This window comes from Macadamia integrifolia, chromosome 3 (genome assembly GCF_013358625.1).
Source record: "Macadamia integrifolia cultivar HAES 741 chromosome 3, SCU_Mint_v3, whole genome shotgun sequence".
Classification (NCBI taxonomy): Eukaryota; Viridiplantae; Streptophyta; class Magnoliopsida; order Proteales; family Proteaceae; genus Macadamia; species Macadamia integrifolia.
This window is the reverse complement of record NC_056559.1, coordinates 7114657-7135605: the sequence shown is the minus strand read 5'-3', so window position 1 is coordinate 7135605 and position 20949 is coordinate 7114657. Positions and strand designations below refer to the sequence as shown.

Below are 20949 nucleotides of genomic sequence, written 5' to 3'. Positions count from 1 at the left end.
CTGGTCCTGGATTACCTTTTGCAGCTCCATCCACATTTAAAATGAAGACAAATTCACTGATTGGCATCCACTTAACAAATGTTATCCTTTTAATTTTAATCTTTGTTATGGGAATTTTCAGATACCACAACAACTTCAAGTCCTGCTCAGTTAAACCTTTAGAGAAGTTATTTGGCATTTGAATAGAAGACAACCAGAGAGTAACCTTTTTAATAACCATTAAGGAGGAGTTGGATTTTCCTTCGCAACGACGGTAGTTCTTCTCTCTCCAAATTTCCCAGAGAATAAAATTAGAAAGGATCCCAATAACAAAACCAAGTTGATTCTTTTTCTATCTGATAAATATTGCAGAAAACAAACTCTTTGAAAAAAGATTTGAAAATTATCACATTGGATGCCAAATAATTAGAGGAAGAAACCCCAAACCTTTATAGCGAGAACACCTTCATGAAGAGATGATGAATGTCCTCAATGTGATGGTTGGCACAACAATTGCACTTGAATGCAATTTTCACCCCCAAGTTTTGAATGGATCTATCAACCTGAATTCTACCTTTTAACAACTTCCAATTGAAAAAAGATATCTTGATGGGGACTGAAGAGGCCCATATCGATTTATCCCAACCAATCTTCTTGGACCTTGATCTAATAATTTTCCAAGTAAACTTTATAGAGAAATCACTAGACACAGTTGTCATCCAAATAAGTCTATCATTCACAGATGAAATAGGAATAATCATAGACTTCAGGTAATTTTGTAAATCATTGGGAACATATTTTTTTTTGCAATAAAGTTATGTTTCAAGAACCATCAATATCAACAACATCCTTAACTTGCATGGATATATCAACACCCTCAACATTGCTCAACCAACCAATCAAAGGACCATAATCCATCCATTTATCCAGCCATAAATTTTAATTTCCTTCACCCACGAACCACTTGGAATTTTCAAAAAGTATATCTCTAAGGACAAAAAGGCTTTTCCAAGTTTTTGCGCCATTAGTAGGACAAGTAGCTATAAATAGATGATCACCTCTCCAATACTTTGATTTGAAAAATGTAGACCAAAGAGATGTATTAGTGCAAATCCTCCATAAAGATTTCAACCGAAAGCAAGTGTCCATTTCTCTGAAAGATTTTATTCCTATTCCACCTTCACTTACAGGGAGACAAAGAGTGTTGAAACTAACCCAATAATGTTTCCTTCCAAATTCTGATTCACCCCATAAGAAATTATAAATTAAGGATTCTAATCTTTTCCAAATACCAATGGGAACCAAAGAAGTAGAAAATAAATAGATTGGGACGTTGCAAAGAACATGCTTAATTAGAATAATCTTACCATCTATTGAGAGCAACTTTCCTTTCCAACCTGCAAGCTTATTTGAAACCTTTTCAAGGACCGCATTAAAATGACAAATTCTAGCCCTCCCTTTGATTATAGGAACACCCAAATAGGTAAAAGGAAATGAGCCTCTTTTAAAACTTGTAGCGTCTTCAACCATCTTGATCCTACATTCAGGAGTTTTCTAAGACATAAAAAGTAGCTCTTTGATTTGTTAACTAATTAGCTTGAAGAAACCTCATACCTAGACATGAAAGCAATAATCTGTATCATAGAAGACTTCAAAGCTTGAGCAAAAATAATGGTATCATCAGCATACAGACTATGGGAGATACTCGGAAAACCCATTGGAACATGGGAGTACTTAGCATGGCCTTCAATAAAGATAGATCTTAGACCTCTACTAAAAACTTCTTCAGCTAGAATAAAAATACTTGGGGCTAAAGGGTCTCCTTGTTTGACACCTCTAGATGACTTGAAATAACCCACAAGGCTACCATTCAATAGAATAGAAAATCAGTAATTGCAAACTGTTTCCTTCACTAGGCTAATCCATTGACCACTAAAGCCAAACTTTTCAAGGCAAGCAAATAAGAATGACCATTCCAACCTATCATAAGCCTTCGCCATATCAAGTTTGAGAATAATATTATCTTATCTGACTTTTCTATCAATGTCTTGAGCAAATTCATTCACCAAAGCTACATTATCAAGAATGCTTCTCCCTTTAACAAATGCCCCTTGCTCCTCAGAAATTAGTTTAGGCAATAGTTTACCAAGTCTACAAGTTAAAATCTTTGAAATGATTTTGTAAAGAAAATTGCATAAACTAATAGGTCTGAATTCACCAAATGAAGTATGGGATTCAAACTTGGGAATCAAGGTAATAAAAGTAGACGTATAACCTTGAGGAAGCTTACCTCCATTGAAAAAGTCACTCACCGCTTCATAGAGATCTTCCTTAATAATTTCCCAGGCATAATGGAAGAAAACACTTGAAAAGCCATCTAGACCTGGCACACCGTCCTTAGACATTGAGAAAGTAGCCTAATGAAGCTCTTCCATTGATGGAATTCCAATAAGCATAAAGTTATCCTCCTCTGTTATCAACGAAGGGATGTGATCAATAATATTCATATTCGCCATTCTCCCTTCAGAAGAGAGAATAGATGAGAAATGAGCAACATCCTCTGCCTGAATTTTATTTGATTCAGATAACTAAACCCCCTCAGTGGACATAATTTTATTTATACCAGTGTGTCTTCTTTTATTTTTGACAATGGAATGGAAGAAAGCTATATTTATGTCACCTGCCTACAACCATTTAATTCTAGACTTTTGGCGCCAAAAAATTTCTTCTTGGATCAAAACCACATGTAATCAATCCCGAGCATTTTGCAAAGCTACCTTATTAGCAGTAGAGCCATCCATATCGAAATTAGCTTCAACCACCTTAATATTGTCATCTGCCACCTTCACATTTTGATGCACATCTCTAAAAACCTCCTTATTTCAAATTTTAAGATGGCCCTTAAGACTTTTCAACTTCAAAGCCATCTTATAAAAAATAGTAGTTGGTGTCACACCCCACTCGCATAAAATCGAGCCGGTGACTGAGTTAACTCTGGTTAACTCAAAAACCTACCAGGATCAACAATGCAGTAACTGCAATACAGTATACATCTACTAAACTAAGATAGGACCCGTATTTTTAGTGGAAGACCTGTTCATAATAACACCTATAATTGTTTCCAAATACTTAATACCCAAATTAAATCATAAAAGATATACATTTGGGCTTAAAGGCATGATATATATGCATAAATATAATAATTTAAGCATCAAGGAATCAAAAGGGAGTATATCAAAAAGAATAAAAAAGAATCACTTAGAAGTCACTGCTGCCATACAACACAATTCTCGCTCGTGCAATCGGCATGGTGCTCGAACTCATCAAGGACCCATCAATCTTCAGAGAAAAACTCCACAATGGGGCCCGGCTCTTGATCTCCAGGTGGGTAACTTGCAAAATAACCTAAAACGAGTTGTGCACGTGGGATGAGCTCACTATCCCAGTAAGTGGAAAGGAAGACCGCACAAGGATAACCACTCAAACAGTCACAACATAAATGCGCCTATATGCAATTCATTTTAACAATATTAGCCTAACAACATTACTAGGTCATAGATTATGTGCTACTCACAATCATAATGTGCGTATTCCCCGGGTATGAGTCGCAAACCCCATCCAGCGAGAAGGCCCACCGTTAGTACTAGAATTGAAAATGCAAAATGACTCCCGATAAATTTAAATGAAAAAAAAATAAATGGGTGACTTCACCCAAAATAAAAGCAGTACGATTGGCCCTCTGAATATACCACCGGGGTTACCAACTGTCCTAGCGATCAGCCGTGCGTACTTCTAACCGCTGTAGGAGTTTGATAACCATAAACCGATGCTTTCCTCCAATGATCCCCCAACACGTAAACCTCTGTTGGGAAGGGTCATAGCACAAGGGCAAATCACATCCTAGCCACATACCTCTACATGAGCATAGTACAATTACACAATGGCGTCACGTCCCATAACACGAGTCACCATGCATTCATTTCCTAGCCGACTATGGCATCTAATCTAGCATACATGTCATTTCCAATGAAATTCTTTCATCACATACATCAAGACATAAAGGATATTGATCATAAAGCAAAGCATAACATGTTATGTAAATGCACATACAATGCTGATATGGCATATGTGATGTCTAGTCTAACACACAATTAATATGATGACATGGCTAGACTAACACATGTTAAATGATGCATAACATTTTAAACTTAAATCAGAGTCCACTCCCCACTTACTTGTATATGTACACGGTACTTGTTCCCGGTACAAAAAAGATCCGATGTGTGGGTACACGTATTTTGAGTGTAGCCTATTATAAATATAATGGTTTATGATTTCACTATTTTGGGTCAAAATCATCATGTTCGAACACTAAAATCAGGTTTAGAATCATAAATGGGGGTTACCCATCAAATTTGGACAAATTCTGGGAATTCTGGAAAGATAGGTGGGCTAGAGTCAAAGATAGTAGCCAGCCAATTTCAGCCTGTCGGTTTCACTAAAGCCCAAAAACTGAGTTCTGGGAACTTAGGTGGGCCAGAACCAGAAGACAAGTAGGCTATGTAGCCCGTCGATTTCAACCCACCGGTTTCAGCCCGTCGGTTACACCAGAGTCCAGAAACTGAGTTCTAGGAACTTAGGTGGGATAAAAATACCCCCAGTCTTTAAACAAAATTTTTTCCAACCTCATTCCCGACTTTCCTTTGGCTTAGGGAACTTGTTTGGGGCCGATCCGGTGACTCAAATCACTTATCTAAAGTCCAATCATGTACCCTCAACCTAGATCTAAGATCAAATCAAAAGAAAAATGAAGATTCTTACCTCTTTCTCAAAAACACCAATGAAACCTTAAATTCCACTTCTTTTGCTCAAGAACCTCCAAATACTCTAGATCTTCACCAACACTCCTCCCAAATCCTTCAAAATCATTATACACACCTTTCATTAGACCTTAGATTTAATTATCCAAGTAGGATTAGCAAGATCCAAGTGGGCTCTTTCCCAAAAATCAAAAAGAGGGTTTAAGAAAGGGGTTTTCCTAAGAATTCTTAGAATGTGTACAATACCTACCTGAAATCGAAGATCTCGACAAGTTGATCATTAATCCAGGCTCAAAATACCAAGACCCAGCTCCGGTGAAGCTCTACGGTCAATTTTCCCTTCTTCTTTCTTCTTCTTCTTCCTTTTCCTCTTTTCTTTTCTTCTTTCTCTCTCTTCTTTACTCTCCCACCGACCAACTAACATTAATGAGGGAAAAGACAGTTAATGTCTCCTCTTTTATACCTGGGCCCCCCAAAATATCTTCTAAATCTCAGGTGGGCTATCTTATGTGGATATATCTTAGGTGGGTACATCTCAGGTGGGCTATCTCAGGTGGGTATATCTCAGTTGGGCTAAATCTCAGGTGGTCTATCTTAGGTGGGTATATCCTAGGTGGGCTAAATCTCAAGTGAGTATATCTCAGGTGGGCTTCAATGGGAATAAACTCCCACATAATATTAGATTACATTAGCACCCACAAATACTACTACCTACCTTTGCTTTCTGTACATGGCCTCGTAGTGCGTGCAAGTGCAAGGCTTGGGTGCACGTATTACACTTGTACCCGCTTGGTCATGTCAGGACAACCCAAGTTCAAGGTCACCCTTACTACCGTATTCTATATGGTATCTATGTCGGTTCTCTTTGGTTCAGCCCTATATGATCAAACCAAGTCAATATGGGTAATTAGACCGGGTCTAGAAAGTAGGGTATCACAGTTGGGACCTGCCGATCCCACTCAACCCTTACAACATCTAAGAAATTACTGTGCCTGACCCACATTTCCTAAAACTTAGAAGGTTTGGGACCCCCTATATTGTTATCAAAAAACAATAATAAAAGAGGAGCATGATCATAACAAGTACTATTCAAATGAGTAATTGTAGAGTTTGAGAACAAATTCACCCATTGCTGATTCCCAAGAAGTCTATCTAATCTTCCCCAGTAAGTGTTTGTAGGTTCCTTATTATTGCATTAGGTGAACCTGCTGCCTACGTTTCCCAGATCAATTAAGCCTGTGGCATGAATAGCATCTTGAAAGTAATTCATGGACTGTTGATTATTGGTACGACACCCAGCCCTTTTATCACTAGAAAAAAACAGCATTAAAATCACCACCCACTAACCAAGGAATCGTAACTGATTGTGAGAAATTCACAACATCAAACCATAATTCCCTTCTCTCAACCAAGTGCACTTAGCATACACAAATGTGGCAAGGAAAGTTTTTTGATTCACAAGGTCTGCAACTAGAGTGTAAACCAACTGACTAGTTGCATGGATAAATCTGACCTTGACTGCAGTTGACCAAAAATTCCAAAATTTTGAATTTTAAGTAGAGCAGGAAAATCCAGGCATGCTAATTTTTTTAACAATACTTGCAATGTCTTTCTCATTAAGCATAGGTTCCAACAGAATAACCATGGATAGCTTATACATTTTTATCATGTTCTTGAGTCTGTGAATGGACTTAGAATTTTAAATTCCACGAATGTTCCAAATTATATAATGCATAGATAAACAAATTAATGGAATGAACTCGAGGTCATAGACCTAGTAACTATTCTCATTGAATTGTTAGCATCACTATCCAAATCAGTAAGACACTGAGGTTGCAGAGCCAATTCCATCATCTGGACTTCGTTCGTCACATGGTCATCAAAAATTTCCTTAGATTTTGTGGCCAACATATTCAAAATTTCATCATCCGACTTACCTAAAGTGAATAAATTTTCCTCTGTAGCCCTTCTCATAATTTTTAAGAATTTCTGTTGAAGCTCTAGTTCATAATCCTTAAGCATAGCAGTCACTAAAGAGAGATTTTCAGAATCACGTTGTGGACCATCATATTCTTCTCCTCTCCTGGATCGATTCCTTCTTGTAACACTAACACCATGATCCTTGTTTGTATAAGTCTCATAGTCAGCTGATACCATTTTGTCTTTATTAGAATTTTGCTTTTGGATTGCACTAGAAATCATTTCACCCACACTTGGGTTTGATTCAATCAAGTTGGAAACTTCATAATTTCCATCAGGGTCCACACCTGCATGAGAGTTTTCAACCCCCTCCCGATTTAACATATGAGATTGATGTTCATCTAGGGAATCTCACTACATTCCTCGAATCCGTGTCATCAACAATAGCAGTTGGACTTTCCATGTTAATAACCATATTTCCATTAGTTTCATTCTTGCCATTATTAGTAGCAATACTACCTAAGTTCTCCTCACTATTAGAACCATTAAAGATTCTTCCTGTAGGTTTTCGTAACTGATTGCCACTAATACCTTTTTCTTGCTGATTTTAAGCACCCATAGAATCCGTCATGATATTGACGTTCACCTACTTCGTCCCATTATAGAGGAGTTCTGACCTTTCTACCATACAATGCTTCATATGGAGCCATCCCAATCGTAGTTTGGTAGCTGTTGTTGTAAGAAAACTCTATAAGAGGTATATATTCCTCCCAACTGCCACTCATTTCCATGACATAGGCTCGGAGCATGTCTTCTAATATCTGTGTTGTCTTCTCGGACTGTCCGTCTGTCTATGGATGGAAGGCCATTCTCAGATTCAATTGTGATCCCAAGGCTTGCTGGAAGCTTTTCCAGAATCTGGAAGTAAACCTCGGGTCTCTGTCTGATACAATGCTCACTGGTACACTGTATAAGTGTACAACATTATCCATGTAAAGCTGTGCTAGCTTATCCATGGTGTAAGTGGTCCTAATCGGAATAAAGTGAGCTGACCCAAATTGCATCCATTCCCTTGGGTGTACGTGGTAGTCTGGTGATGAAGTCCATTGTAATGTTATTCCACTTCCATTCAGGTACTGGGAGTGGTTGAAGAGTGCCAAAAGGTCGGTGCCGTTCAGCTTTGACTTTTTGACATGCAAGACAAGTCGACACATACAAAGCTATGTTGGACTTCATTGCTGGCCACCAGTAGTATTACTTTAGGTCTTTGTACATCTTGGTACTTCCAAGGTGAAGAGAGTACTCAAAACTGTGTGCTTCCTTTACTATTTTGTCTTGTATTACTTCGTCGCAGGGTACACACAATCTACCCCGAAACAATAGTGCCCCATCACTGGCTAATATAAAGCAAGGGTCATTCATATTTTGCTCTTGAATCTTCTCTCTGATCCACTGCAACTCAGGATCTAAAGGCTGTTTCATTATTATTTCTTCCCTGATGGATGAGTGTACCTATAGAGCTGCCAAGAACATGGTCAACTGTTGAACATCATCTGCCTGGTGCTCTAGTTCCAAGGTCGCTCCCTCATACAAGAGGATTTCGTCCATTAACATCGCCTCTTGTACGAGCTCTAGACTGACAACTAGATAGGAAAGTGACATAGTTTGAGCTTTCCGATTTAACGCATCTGCCACTACATTGGCCTTCCCTGGGTGATACTAAATATCACAATCATATTCTTTCATAAGATCAAGACATCTTATTTGTCTCAAATTCAAGTTTTTTTGGGTGAAAAAGTACTTAAGACTTTTGTGGTCATTGTATATTTCACATTTTTCACCATACAAGTAGTGATACCAAATCTTTAAGGCAAAAATGACCGTTGCTAGCTCCAAGTCATGAGTAGGGTAGTTCTTTTCATAGTCCTTTAATTATCTGGATGCATATGCTACCACCTTGCCGTGTTGCATAAGTACACAGCCCAATCCAACTTTGGAAGCCTCGGTATAAACTGTTATTCCACCTGTGCCTTTAGGAATAGTCAACATTGGTGCTGACACTAGCCACTTCTTCAACTCTTGAAAACTTTCTTCACACTCCTTTGACTAATCAAACTTTATACCCTTCCTAGTCGGCTTGGTCATTGGTGCTGAAATCCGAGAAAAGTTCTCGATGAAGCGTCTATAGTAACCCACCAAACCCAAGTAACTTCTAATTTCTGTTACACTCTTGGATACTTCCCAGTCTACTACGGCTATCACCTTATCTAGATCCACTTCGATTCTATTTTTAGATACTATATGTCCTAGAAATCCAACCTATTTGAGCCAAAATTCATACTTATTGAATTTCGTATACAACTGTTGCTCTCTCAGTCTCTGTAGTACCATCCTCAAGTATTTTGCATGATCTTCTTTTGACTTCGAGTGGATCAAGATATCATCAATGAAAACAATGACCCACTTATCAAGAACATTGTGAAACACTTAATTCATCAAATCCATGAAAGCTGCTGGTGCATTAGTCAACCCAAAAGATAACACTAAGAACTCATAATGACCGTACTGAGTTCTAAAGGCTATCTTTGGTATATCACTATTCTTTATCTTGAGTTGATAATACCCGAATCTGAGGTCAATCTTTGAAAATACCTTAGCACTTGTAGTTGATCAAATAGATCATCAATGCGTGGCAATGGATACAGGTTCTTGATAGTTAACTTGTTCAACTCTCGGTAATCAATGCACATACACAAGCTTCCATCTTTCTTCTTAACAAATAACATTGGAGCACCCCAAAGTGATACACTTGGGCGTATGAATCCCTTCTTCAGTAGATCTTACAACTGTACTTGCAATTCTTTCAATTCTACTGGTGCCATTCTGTATGGAGCCTTTGACATCGGGGCAGCTCCAGGAATCAAATCTATAGCAAATTCCAACTCCTTGTCAGGTGGTAGTTGAGTCAGATCATTTGGAAAGATGTATAGGAATTCTTTAACTACCTCTACTTCCTCTAGAGGTGTGACCCTTGCATCTAAATCAATCACCGATGCTAGGTACCCCTGAAACCCATTTTTCAACATCTTCACTTCTTGTAGAGCGAAAATGAGGACCTTCTTAGCCCGCTTTGTCATATCTGCATGATATATCAGTTCCTTCCCTTCATTATCGATCACCTTGATTTGCTTCTCAGCACACATCACACTTGTTCGATGTGTTGATAACCAATCCATGCCTAGTGTAACCTCAAAGTTTTGCATGTTGAACTTGATGAGTTGGGCATCTAATTGCTTTCCACTAATCTCAACGGTGCATGACCCATATACTTCCTTCAACTGTGAAATTTTGCCTGTAGGTGTACTAACTATCATCTTATGCTCTAGCATCTTGGGTGTCATGTCAAGTTTCTCAGCAAATCTCTTTGATGCAAATGAATGTGAAGCCCCTGAATCAAGCAAGACATATGCTGGTATACCTGATACAGGCAGGACACCTAATACAGTAATGCACATAAGTATAGCATGTCATCAATATTTACCCGAAGGTAGTTCTCAAATTAAATCGTACCTGCGACCACTTCTGTGCTACCTTTAACTTCCTCAGCTGACAAAGCATACATCCTTCCTTGTGCTTGACTCCCTTGAGTCAAAGCAGGTTTGTATCCAGAAGGCTAATTGGTTGGTAGGGCCAGTTGGGCTCGACAATTTTTAGCAAAATGCCCATATGCATGACAATTAAAACAACGGTTCTGTAAAGCTTGAACCGAAGCAGAAGCTCTCTAAGCTTGACTTGTAGCAAGAGGAGGGTGCGGTGGCCTAGTAGCTATGGGTATCTTACAGGTATTCGGGCAAAAAGATGTAGTACCCGACCCACTAGCGGGTCGAGAAGGATAACCCGATGGCCTGTAGGGCTGCCTGTATGAAGGACCAAATCCGTATGATCCACGAAAATTCTTACTCGGGCCACCCGAATCTGTATAAGGGTTCACTATCTTCTATACTCCAGGTGTAAGGGATGATTTACTTTTCATCTTATCTTCCATGGTTTTGGCTTTCTGTACAATCAAGGCATAGTCGGTGAGATCTAATGCCTCAAGTATCGTGCCAATGGATACCTTCAATCCTTTTAGAAATTTCTTGCCATTTTCTTCAGTTGATTTCATGTGAGGGGGTGCAAAGTAGAATAGGGCCTCAAACTGTTGCTAATACTCAAGGTCAAACTTGCTTCCTTGAGTCAAGGCTGAGAACTCCGCTTCCTTGCGGTCTCTAAAACTACAAGGGTAGTAGTTTGTTAAGAACAGCTCCTTGAATTGTTCCCATGTGGGTTTCGGGTGTATAGCAAACAATGTAGCTTTTGAGGCTTGCCACCAGGAGTTGGCCACATTCTTAAACTGTAACTCCACACAAATAATATTTTGAGCATCAGTGCACTCAATCACTTCGAATATCTTCTCAATCTCTTGGATCCATCGATCTGGTTCCAAAGCGTCACTACCCACCTTAGTGAATGTAGGTAGTAGGTTCCTGTTGAATGCCTTCACCACTCATGTGCTATGGCCCACTGGATGAAAATATGGTGCATATACCAGATGGTATGGGTAAGGAGGTGGCATCATATATGGAGGTGTACTCTGAGGTAGTATGGGTGGTGTACCTCCAACTTGGTTTTGAGGGTTGATGCCAGGTGGTGTACCTCCAACCTGTGCCCCAACACTAGGCCCTCCAGTTGGACCTTATGGAATATTTACCTGAGGAGGATGACTTGATAGTGCAACATACCACTGCTGTTGTATAGTAGTCATAAATGCCTGCTGTTGTTGGAGAATCTGCTGATGGAGATTTTGATTCGATTATTAAATCAAGCTCTCAACATCACCAAGGGTAAGTACTGGTGGAGGATCAGGAAGTGTAGCCATAGGTGGATCCTCATGAGCCACATTCTGATCAATTGTCTCTTGAGGTTATGGGTTAGACGCTTGCCCCATAGGTTGAGGCCTTCTATTGATTGGTGGCCTACCAACGAGACGAGTACCTCGAGGTGCACCTCGAGCAACACCCTCGGATCTAGTGCGTACCATCGCCAGTGTACCTGATTTGCATAAAAAATTTGTATACATTAGTATTACAACTCATTACACAATTGTTCAAAGCTTAGCTTGCAACTTTGTGCACTTCCATCCCAAAACAATCGAAGAAACGTGTACATAATAATTCAAACTCCAAATTTGTATTTCATTATACGTGTCGGCCCAAATCTCCCATATAAACTCATAGTTTTTCAAAAATGACCTTTAAACCCACCAGCCCTGTAGGACCCACCGGTGGAATCGGGCCCTTACTGCCAAAACCGACAGGCTAAAGACCAACGGGTAGGCTGGTTGAACCTCGTCGATTTCAGCTCGCCAGAGTTATCCGAGACTACGATTTAAAGGGGTTTTAAACCCAGTTTTCCACCCATTTCCTCTTTTATACCTTCCATTCGAACTAAGGTGATTTTGGATGATCCTTGGGCGATTCCTTATGACTCGACGCACCGAATCGACGCAATGATCCATTTGAGTTTGCCTTCTCTATTACCCCATCTTCAAGGTAAGATCATAAACCCTTCATTTCTTAAAATTTCTTGGTTTTCTCTGTTTTGAATGGAAAAATCTCCAATGTGGTTGGGGCTTTGGTTTTTCCTTTGATTTTCTCCATGGAAAATGATTCATATGCTAATGTAGAGCCTAGATTTTGGTTTCCAAGTAGTTTGATCCATAAAATGGAAACATTGGAGAAATTTTCCCCATTTTATTCCCTAAACAACGATTTTGGGGATTTTATTCTGCATTTCTCTTATCTATGTCATTCTAGCATCCACCTTATGAATTTCCTTGTTTCCATTGCAATGTTAGGCTTCTCTTGTGTTCGCTAATTGTTCCTTTGCAATTTTCCCCAAATTTGGATGGCATGATTGTCCTAAAATCCTTATATAACTTGCACAAACAGAGAGGGCAACAACATTAGGAAAATTTATCCCTAGCCAAATCTTGAATTCCTTGTTTACATTTGAATCATAAATCCTCAAGTATATTAGAATCATCATTAGTTGTTTCCTTTGAAATGTACACCTTCTATTTGGCTAGATTCCCAAATTTGAAATTTTCTACTTGATCGGTATACTTGTTTGAAATCCTTCAATTTCTTATTCCAAACCCAAATAGGGATATGCTATCTCTTGTTTAATCTAGTATGGTATCTCGTGTTCTCTTGAAAGGATCTATTCATTGTATACATTCTTGGACTATTTATGCATTAAGACTACATCTCATTTGGGATCATTGTATACCTCATTCACGCATGCATTATCTCATTCTTCACTTTGCACCACTTGTGTTTACTTAGTGATTTCCATCACCTTAATCCTTCTTATCTATGTATTTTCACTTAGCCGGTTTAGGTATCCAGGTTTGATGATTTGAGATAAACTAGCTTAAATCATATTTCCTAAAACTTTTCTGCCATATGCTATTATAGCTCATTATATTCATCTCTTTGATTCTATATCTACTATCTGTCTCGACTTGATACTCCTTATACTTTGACTTCTTATTTTAAATCATGTGCTTATCTCTCTTCTTTGCAATTTTAGGATGCTACCAAGAAGAGGCAAGAAATCCGTAGAGCCATCAAGGAAGAGAAAAACTTCCAAGGCTAAGAAGAGAGAGGTGGGGCTAGTTCTTCAACCCCATCTCCATCTAGGGAATTGGAGGATCCATCCGACTATGATGAGATGGTCTTCCACAGTGCGAGAGCTGCATCATTGTGGAGTACTTTCCGCTCACTACCTATGATGTTGGAAAAATAGGTGATTGTGGAGCACTTTTCTGGCATTCACCTCTTAAAGAGGTTTTTTGCCCTTGGTTGGGAGTCTATCCCCAACATTGACTGGCCATGCTACAAGGGTTTGGTGAGGAGGTTCTACTGCAACTTGGAGGCCACAGAGGAGGAGGGGGAGTTCGCCAAAATCAGTATGGTGAAGGGTGTAGAGATCATCCTTACTGCGGACCAGTTGGCGGAGATTTTAGGGATCTCTTTAGAGGGTATTCCCTACTACAGTCCTCCCAGGACCAGAGGCATAGGCCCACTGATGAACCGGGATATGCAGGAGCACATCTATGAGGTGATTAGTGGTTCACAAGCAAGGCGTGCATCCGAATTGGACTTTTCCCCTGAGGGTAGGGTATTTGCTTGGTTAGTGCAGTTCAACCTAGCTCCTAGGAGTGGTCATCGGAATTAGGTAGGTTTCATGCCCACCTACCTAGCTGCTTGCCTGCTATCTGCCATTGAGGGCAATGTACCTAGACTATGCCTCCCCTACTTCATTCTGAGGTCTATGCATCACCATGCCTTGCATCCTGAGGATGCTAGCCTACCCTATGGCAGAGCTCTTACTCGAGTCTTTGAGCATTTCGCAGTCGAGCTTTCTGAGGAGGAGGAGCAGTCCCAAGGGATAAGTTCTCTGTAAAGAACTTGAGGCAGATGAACCTGTGTGCCTTGAAGGTAGAGCCACAGGAAGTTGAGGAGCAGGAGGAGGAGGATGTAGAGCAGGTGGAGGGTGTGCCCATAGATGAGGATGAGCATACTAGAGATGATGGGAGTCATTTCCCATAACAGGAGGAGGGTTTCCAGGGGGTACCTGATCATGAGGAGATCAGAGAGGAGGAGGTTTTGGAGGAGGTGCCATTGGATACTAGGGTAGCAGATCCAGCTTTCCAAGGAATTGGCGGTTCCAGATCAGCCAAAGCTAGTGGCCCAGACATTCCCAGTGCTTTTGGCACACAGCCCACAGCTCCACCACCTACTGGAGAGGCACCCATCCTATAGGATATCCTATCAGAGTTGAGGTCCTTGAGAGAGGGTCAAGCTGGGCACAGAGGTCATCTCGGAGAGAGTGCAGCCAGGGAGTAGGAGCTTCTCCGGAGAGTGGAGGATAACACCAGTAGAGAGCTCCAGATGTGGAGGCAGTTTGGAGAGATGGAGTCCAGGTTTCAGCAACTCACTTGGGATATGTACCACTCTTCTAGGGTGATCTCTACGAATGTCTGACGCATACAGAGGAGAGTGGTTTGCCTCCATGATCGTTTCACTCATTGGGACACGTGCCATGGCATTGACTCTAGGGTTCACTTAGGAGAGCCTTTCGATGTCTCTAGCGACGACTCTGACTAGTGTTTTGGGCTGATGGCCTATCCTCTTCTGACCTTGTACCTGTCATTTCTACTTGTGTATTTAGAATTTGAATTGTAACTTTGATAGAAATTGTAATTTTTTTTCTTTTTTTGAATGGTTTAATTGTATTAAACTACGTAGTTTGATGGTCGTTGACATGGCCACCATATGTTATTATCTTATTATTCTTGTTGTCTATCAGGTTTTATATTTGAAAATTTTTGGTTTTCTCATTTTACGCCGTTATGCTGCCAAAATTTTGTTAAAATTTTTGCTCACAAGTACATTTAATTATGACAATTTCAAAACTAGTTAACCAGGATTCATACTATCAATGCATGCATGCCATGAATGCAAAGGTTGTAATTTTTTTTTTTTTTTACATTTAATTAAGGCTTTTTAACTTTTTATAAGGTTTTTACCTTCACCCACCCCAGACCTATTATAGTTTCTACGGGGTTTATGCAGTATGTTGTAGGCAGGAAGAGCATCACGCTCTGATACCACCCTTATCACACCCGCTGGAACAAAACCGAGTCGATGACCGAGTTAACTTCGGTTAACTCACAAACCTGCCAGGATCAACAATCAGTAACTGTAATACAACATACATCTACTAAACTAAGATAAAATCTGTATTTTCAAAGGAAGACCTGATCATAATAATACCTGTAATTTTTTCTCAAATACTTGATACCCAAATTGAATCATAAAATTTATATACATTTGGGTCCGAAGGCATGATATATACGCATAAATATAACAATTTAAGCATCAAGTAATCAAAAGGGAGTACATCAAAAAGAATAAAAAAAAGTCATTCAGAAGTCACTACTGCCATATAGCATAGTCCTCGCATGTGCAATCGGCATCATGCTCGAACTCATCAGGGACCCACCACTCCTCAGAGGGAAACTCCACAATGGGGCTCGGCTCCTGATCTCCAGGCAGGTAATCTGTAAAATCACCAAAGAAGGGTTGTGCACGTGGGATGAGCTCACTAGCCCAGTACGTGAAAAGGAACACCACAGAAGGAAAACCACACAAACAATCACAACACAAATGCGCCTATATGCAATTCATTTTAACCCTATTAGCCTAACAATATTACTAGGTCATAGGTTATGTGCTACTCACAACCATAGTGCGGGTATGCCCTGAGTACGAGCTGCGATCCCCATCCCGCAATATGCCTATAGGGTTATCGAAAAAGGCCCACCGTTGGTACCAAAATTTAAAATGCAACCCGACTCCTAAAAAATTTAAATGAAAAAAAGTAAATGGGTGACCCCACCCGAAATAAAAGCAGTATGGTCGGACCTCTGAATATACCACCTGGGTTATTGACTGTCCTAGCGATTAGCCGTGCGTACTTCTAATAGTTGCAGGAGTTCGACAACTGTAACCTGATGCTTCCCCCCAATGATCCCCCAACACGTAAACCCCTGCTGGGAAGGATTGTAGCACAAGGGTAAATCACATCCTAGCCACATGCCTCTACATGAGCATAGTACAATTACACAATGGCACTGCATCCCATACCACGAGCCACCATGCACTCATTTTCAAGTCAACTACAGCATCTAATCTAGCATATACGTCATGTCCAATGAAATTCTTCCATCACATACATCAAGATATAAAGGATATTCATCATAAAGCAAATCATAGTATGTTATGTAAATGCACATATAATACGTGATATGGCATATGTGATGTCTAGTCTACACACAATTAATATGATGACATGGCTAGACTAACACATGTTAAATGATGCATAACATTTTGAATTTAAATCAGAGTCCACTCCTCACTTACTTGTATATGTACACGGTGCTTGTTCCCTGTACGAAAAAGATCCGATGTGTGGGTACGCATATTATGAGTGTAACCTATCATAAACATAATGGTTTATCATTTCACTATTTTGGGGTCAAAATCATCATGCTTGAACAGTAAAATCAGATTTAGAATCATAAATGAGGGTTACCCATTAAATTTCGACCAATTCTGGGAGTTCTAAAAAGACAGGTGGGCTAGAGTCAAAGATAGGCGGGCTATGTCACTTGTCGGTGTCAGCCTGCCGGTTTCACTAGAGCTTAGAAACTGAGTTCTGGGAACTCAGGTGGGCCAGAACCAGAAGACAGGTAGGCTATGTAGCCCATCGATTTCAGCCCGCCGATTACACCAAAGTCTAGAAATTGAGTTTTGGGAACTCAGGTGGGCTAAAACCAGAAGACAGGTGGAGTAAAAATACCCCCAGTCTTCCTCATTGCCAACTTTCCTCCGGTTAGGGAACTTGTTTGGGGATGATCCGGCAACTCAAATCACTTATCTAAGGTCTAATCATGTACCCTCAACTTAAATCTAAGATCAAATCAAAAGAAAAAGGAAGATCCTTACCTCTTTCTCAAGAACACCAATGAAGCCCCAAATTCCACTTCTTTTGCTCAAGAACCTCCAAATACTCTAGGTCTTCACCAACACTCCTTCCAAATCCTTCAAAATCATTATACACATCTTCCATTAGACCTTAGATTTGATTATCCAAGTAGGATTAGCAAGATCCAAGTGGGTTTAAGAAAGGGGTTTTCCTAAGAATCCTTGGAATGTGTACAATACCTACCTCAAATCGAAGATTTCGGTAAATTGATCATTAATCTGGGCTCAAAATACCAAGACCCCAGCTCTGATGAAGCTCTACGGTTGATTTTCCCTTCTTCTTTCTTCTTCTTCTTTCTCTCTCTTCTTCACTCTCCCACCGACCAACTAACATCAATGAGGGAAAAGACAATTAATGTCTCCTCTTTCATACCCGGGCCCCCCAAAATATCTTCTAAATCTCAGGTGGGCTAAATCTCAGGTGGGTACATCTCAGGTGGGCTAAATTTCAGGTGAGCTATCTCAGGTGGGTTAAATCTCAGGTGGGCTATCTCAGGTGGGTATATCTCAGGTGGGCTTCAATGAGAATAAACTCCCACATAATATTAGATTACGTTGGCACTCACAAATACTAGTACGTACCTTTGCTTTTTGTACATGGCCTCGTGGTGCGTGCAAGTGTAAGGTTTGGGTGCACGTATTACACTTGGTACCCGCTCAGTCATGTCAGGCCAACCCGAGTTCAATGTCACCCTTGCTACCGTATTCCATATGGTACCTGTGTCGGTTCTCTCCGATTCAACCCCTATATGATCAAACCAAGTCAATACGGATAATTAGACCAGGTTTAGAAAGTAGGATATCACAATTGGGACCTGCCGATTCCACTCAACCCTTACAACTTCTAGGAAATTACTGTGCTTGACCCACATTTCCTGAAACTTAAAAGGTTTGGGAACCCCTATATTGTTATCAGAAAACGATAATAAAAGAGCAGTATAATCAGAACAAGTCCTATTCAAATGAGTAATTGTGGAGTTTGAGAACAAATTCACCCATTGCTGATTCCCAAGAAGTCTATCTAATCTTCCCCAACAAGTGTTTGGAGGTTCCTTATTATTGCACTAGGTGAACCTGCTGCCTACGTATCCAAGATCAATTAAGCCTGTGGCATGAATAGCAGCTTGAAAGTCATTCATGGACTGCTGATTATTGGTACGACACCCAGCCCTTTCATCACTAGACAAAACAACATTAAAATCACTACCCACTAACCAACAAATCGTAACTGATTGTGAGAAATTAACAACATCAAACCATAATTCCCTACTCTCAACCACAGTGCACTTAGCATACACAAATGTGGCAAGGAAATTTTTTTGATTCTCAAGGTCAGCAACTAGAGTGTGAACCAACTGACTAGTTGCATGGATAACTGTGACCTCGACTGTAGTTGACCAAAAAATCGACATTTTTGAATTTTGAGTAGAGCAGGAAAATCCAGGCATGCTAATTTTTTTAGCAATACCTGCAATGTCTTTCTCATTAAGCATAGGTTCCAACAGAATAACCATGGATAGCTTATACATTTTTATCATGTTCTTGAGTCTGCGAATGGACTTAGAATTTTCAACTCCACGAAAGTTCCAAATTATCTAATGCATAGATAAACAAATTAATGGAATGGTTACTGGGTCTGAACCAGTAACCATTCTCCCTGAATTGCTGGCATCACTATCTAAATCAGCAAGAGAATGAGGTTGCAGAGCCAATTCCATCATCTGGACTTTGTTCGCCACATGGTCATCAGACATTTCCTTAGATTTTGTGGCCAACATATTCAAAATTTCATCATCCGACTTACCCAAAGGGAATAAATTTTCCTCTATAGCCCTTCTCATAATTTTTAAGAATTTCTGTTGAAGCTCTAGTTCATAATCCTTAAGCATAGCAGTCACTAAAGAGAGATTTTCAGAATCACGTTGTGGACCATCATATTCTTCTCCTCCCCTGGATCGATTCCTTCTTGTAACACTAACACCATTATCCTTGTTTGTATAAATAGCATAGTCAACCGATACCGTTTTGTCTTTATTAGAATTTTGCTTTTGGATTGCACTAGAAATCAATTCATCCACACTTTGGTTTGATTCAATCACGTTGGAAACTTCATAATTTCCATCAGGGCCCACACCTTCATTAGAGTTTTCAACCCCCTCCCGATTTAACATATGAGATTGATGTTCATCTAGGGATCTCACTACATTCCTCGAATCCGTGTCATCAACAATAGCAGTTGGACTTTCCATGTTAATAACCATATTTCCATTAGTTTCATCCTTGCCATTATTAGTAGCAATACCAGCTAAGTTCTCCTCACTATTAGAACCATTAAAGATTCGTCCTGTAGGTTTCCATAATTGATTGCCACTAATACCTCTACTTGCTGATTTTAAGCACCCATAGAATCCGTCATGATATCAGTAGTTTCCTTAGCAGGAATTCTTGCCTTCTTGCAGGTTTCATCACCATGACCGACCTTCCTACAGTTAGAACAGTAAGCAGGTCGCTGGTCCATGATCAACTTTCGAAAAAAAACCATCACGAGGAGATGATCCGATCCAGACACGTTCTAGAGGGATAGAGGTTAAATCAAACTCCACACAAACTCTTGCAACATCAGTCCTTGTACATCTTAAAGTATTAATATCAGCAATCAAATACTTCCCAACCGGTTTAACAATAGATTTTAAGAAATCTTTATTAAAAATGTTGACAGGGAGAGATGGTAACGAAATCCACACAGGCACAACTATAGGTTCTTGGCTGACAACAAAATTTCGACTCCACTTAAAAAATCGAAACATATAGCCTTTAATAAAACAGAATTCTTTCAGCCATACCTTAATGAAGTCTTCCTCAACAGTGAACCGGAGAAGGAGGTGCCTTCTGTCAAGCGAACTTATCACAAAATCCATGGTGATTGAGAACATTTTTTTCAGAATCTCCTTCACTTCATGGATGGGCGGTCTGCCGTATGAGCATTTAGCAAACAGGGATAAACTAAAGGGCTCCTCAGATTTAGATAGCTCTTGAGGAGAGAAGTACACAGCAGGTTCACCTTCGAGTATCATTCCGATCACCTTTTCTTCCACTTGAATCATAGGCAAATACAAGGATTTGTTCAGCATGGCAGCATACGATTTCCTGGAACCCATGGATGATGAAGGTGGGGCCTCCACAGGGGGAGACCCCACAGGTGATGCCATTCCCAAAATCGCCAAAACCCTTTTTCAAACTCTTCCAATATTTCTTGACTCTGCACCCTCAATGGTAACGCTCTCTCCACAAGTCTTCGTACATATCATTTCATGTTACTGCCGGGAATCAAGCATGAATATAGAAAAGACTTCATAAAATAAGCCAAGCATCCACTCATCCTATTTTCCCGAATCACTGGTACGATAAATTCCCAGATCAGATTTACATCCTCACCGGTGATTTTGGTTCCTAATTGCACATTGTGTACATATATATATATATATATATATATATACGAGTAAGAAATACATGTGCAAATGCACGTAGGAACAAAAATGAGTAATATTAATTCAAAGTTTCATTTGTTCTCTTAT

The 20949-nt window shown here is 39.9% G+C and overlaps 1 protein-coding gene across 1 annotated transcript; it reads right to left on the bottom strand.

Moving 5' to 3' along the window:
* Window positions 1-1003: 1003 nt before the first annotated feature.
* Window positions 1004-20654, bottom strand: LOC122073144. The gene is made up of 2 exons (XM_042637677.1): window positions 20218-20654; window positions 1004-1516 (listed from the first exon to the last, which is right to left on the bottom strand). Exons 1-2 carry the CDS (start codon window positions 20581-20583, stop codon window positions 1502-1504), a joined length of 381 nt encoding a protein of 126 aa, XP_042493611.1. The 5' UTR covers window positions 20584-20654; the 3' UTR covers window positions 1004-1501.
* Window positions 20655-20949: the final 295 nt, after the last annotated feature.